General features: G+C 40.3%; 1 protein-coding gene across 1 annotated transcript; it reads right to left on the bottom strand.

Moving 5' to 3' along the window:
* Positions 1-824: 824 nt before the first annotated feature.
* Positions 825-1,389, bottom strand: LOC105814224 (chromosome unknown open reading frame, human C15orf54). Its single transcript, XM_012649121.1, is given in 3 exon segments — positions 825-931; positions 934-1,153; positions 1,156-1,389. Coding segments are annotated over 3 exon segments (561 nt in total).
* Between the last annotated feature and the right edge of the window lie 816 nt (positions 1,390-2,205).

Raw genomic sequence — 2,205 nt, 5'->3', positions numbered from 1 at the left:
ACTAAGTTCAGCCAAATCACCTCTGCAAAGTCTCACTTGAATCCTTGATTTCAGCTAAGTGACCTGGTCATTATACACCTGTAATAAAAATGTTTAAATAATGCTAAGGACTTTTTAAAGCCAGGAAATTTTTACCTAATTGATTTTTTACTCCTGATGTCTAGCATAGGGAGTTTTGAATAAATTCTGGGCTGTTGCTAGAATAAAAATTAATTCAAGAGTAGGCAGTGATTGAATTGGTGATTTGATTTTCTAAAGAGCATTAATTGCTTGCCCATATGAACAACAAAACAACATCAACAAAAATATCTTGCCAATAAATTGAGCTTTTTGTTTGGTACCTCAAAGTACCTTGTAAATATTAGTGAGCATGTTTCCTGTTCTAAAGTAGGTCAAAAACTAAACTCAGTAACTTTATTTCATCTTATTGAAGGACCTAGAGTTCTTTTATATTCATAACCATCAGTGAGGCATGTTAAATAATTCAAATAAGAAGTACTGGTTTCCACCTTTATGTGCCTCCTGGGTTTTCCTTTGTTCACCCAGTCACCTGCAAAAATCATCAAATGTCCAAATTTATAGTCTGTGACTCAGTGACCCTAAACCTCTTGGTGGCCTGGAATGAACATGAAATGCTCTTATTTAGCACTTGGAGCTCAGCTACATATTAGTTTTCCTGCAGTGCAATCCTCTGATGCCAGTGAAGAGGGAAATCAGAAGCAGGAACCAGACAATTCTGGCCACTGCCCTCCCCCCCCCCCCACAGTGAGTGAATCACTGACAGAAATGGGGCTGGAAGCTGGGTTTCTCTCCCCTAAATCCTTTTATGCCAGTATAAACTTGTTACTTCTTAATGCTGGGAAACTGAGGAACACTTCATGGAGATGATGAAGAGTTTGGACTCCAAAGTATCCCTCTGTCTCTCCTGTCAAGCAGCATGAGCCTGGGTGGGGCAAGAGTCAACTTGCCTATTGCATGCACACTCTGTAGAACTCACGTTCCACCCAGGAGGCTGAGTGTTCTGTACAAAGAGCTATGCCAAGCCACTGAAAATCACTGGGTTGCCTGTTTCCTTGTTTATGACTTCTCCGTATAGTTGGTTCTGCTCCAGCTTATTTGAAAGGGACATCTGTTGGACGATTTGATGTGCTGTCTATGTTCTCTGAAAGTCAGTTCTGACAGGTCGATGTAAAGGAGCCTGACAGAGAGCTCAGTCACGTGTCGAGTGGCTCTTAAGTACAGGAACAGATCTGAGAGGTTTATCCAAGACAATGACCTCAAGATCAAACTAGGCCACAGAGTTAGCCGCAAAGCTCTGCAAATTCTTTGCGGCTCAGCCCTCTGGGGTCTCCTGTCACTGTGCTTGCCAGTAATGAATTTCACTTCCATGTGAGATCTTTCAGGTCTTCTTGACACACTCTGAAGCCATATGTGTTTCAGTCACTCCAGACATCCTTCTGCTCTTTAACTTGAAGAACCGTCTAAGTCGTCAGTGAGGTTTGCCATAGCAGCAAATCTCCTTTCTAACCCACATCACTTGAATAATAACTATGATTCTGGATAGTTGACTCACGGATATTTCCTGCTGAGGAACAATGGGGGTAATCCGAGGAAATTAAATTCATGCAAGTAATTCCCAAACTTTATTCATGTTTGGATGCTCTCTAACTCCAAATGTTTTTACCAGACTGGTAACACATAAAATCAGCCGATAAGACCATCTCCCTTTCTTTCTTCCTCTACCCACCACTTCTCTACTGTGGTATTAACTATAGAGAAGTCACAAAAAGTAGATGGTAAGAGAAATAAAAACTCAAAGATAGAAACTCATTTTTTTTTTCTCTATCTTGGTAATCTTGCTTCAAAGGTAGAATGACTTTCTTAGAAAGTTCAAGCCAAACTCAGTCAAGAAGGTGGAGTGGGAAACCTCAGTAACCCTATGATACATGATAAACGCATGTGACTAGGTGGTCAATTACAAACATTAATAGTTGGCTATGAATATCTTACATGCTTGGCATAATTGTAAGAGTCAGTCCCTGGGAAAGTCTGTTTGGAAACACCCCATTGCTTAAGTGCCTTGTATGGTTTTATTCTACAATATTATGGAACAATGTAAAATATCCAGGCATTTTCTGAAGAATAGAGGGAGCTAAAGGTGATATTTATTTACAGAAAAAGTGACATGCAGCCCTCCTGAGTTCT

The sequence above is a fragment of the Propithecus coquereli genome, unplaced genomic scaffold, assembly GCF_000956105.1.
Source record: "Propithecus coquereli isolate 6110/MARCELLA unplaced genomic scaffold, Pcoq_1.0 Scaffold3, whole genome shotgun sequence".
In the NCBI taxonomy this organism is placed as follows: domain Eukaryota; kingdom Metazoa; phylum Chordata; class Mammalia; order Primates; family Indriidae; genus Propithecus; species Propithecus coquereli.
Note: the sequence above shows the minus strand (reverse complement) of the source record. Positions and strands in the feature narration are given on the sequence as shown.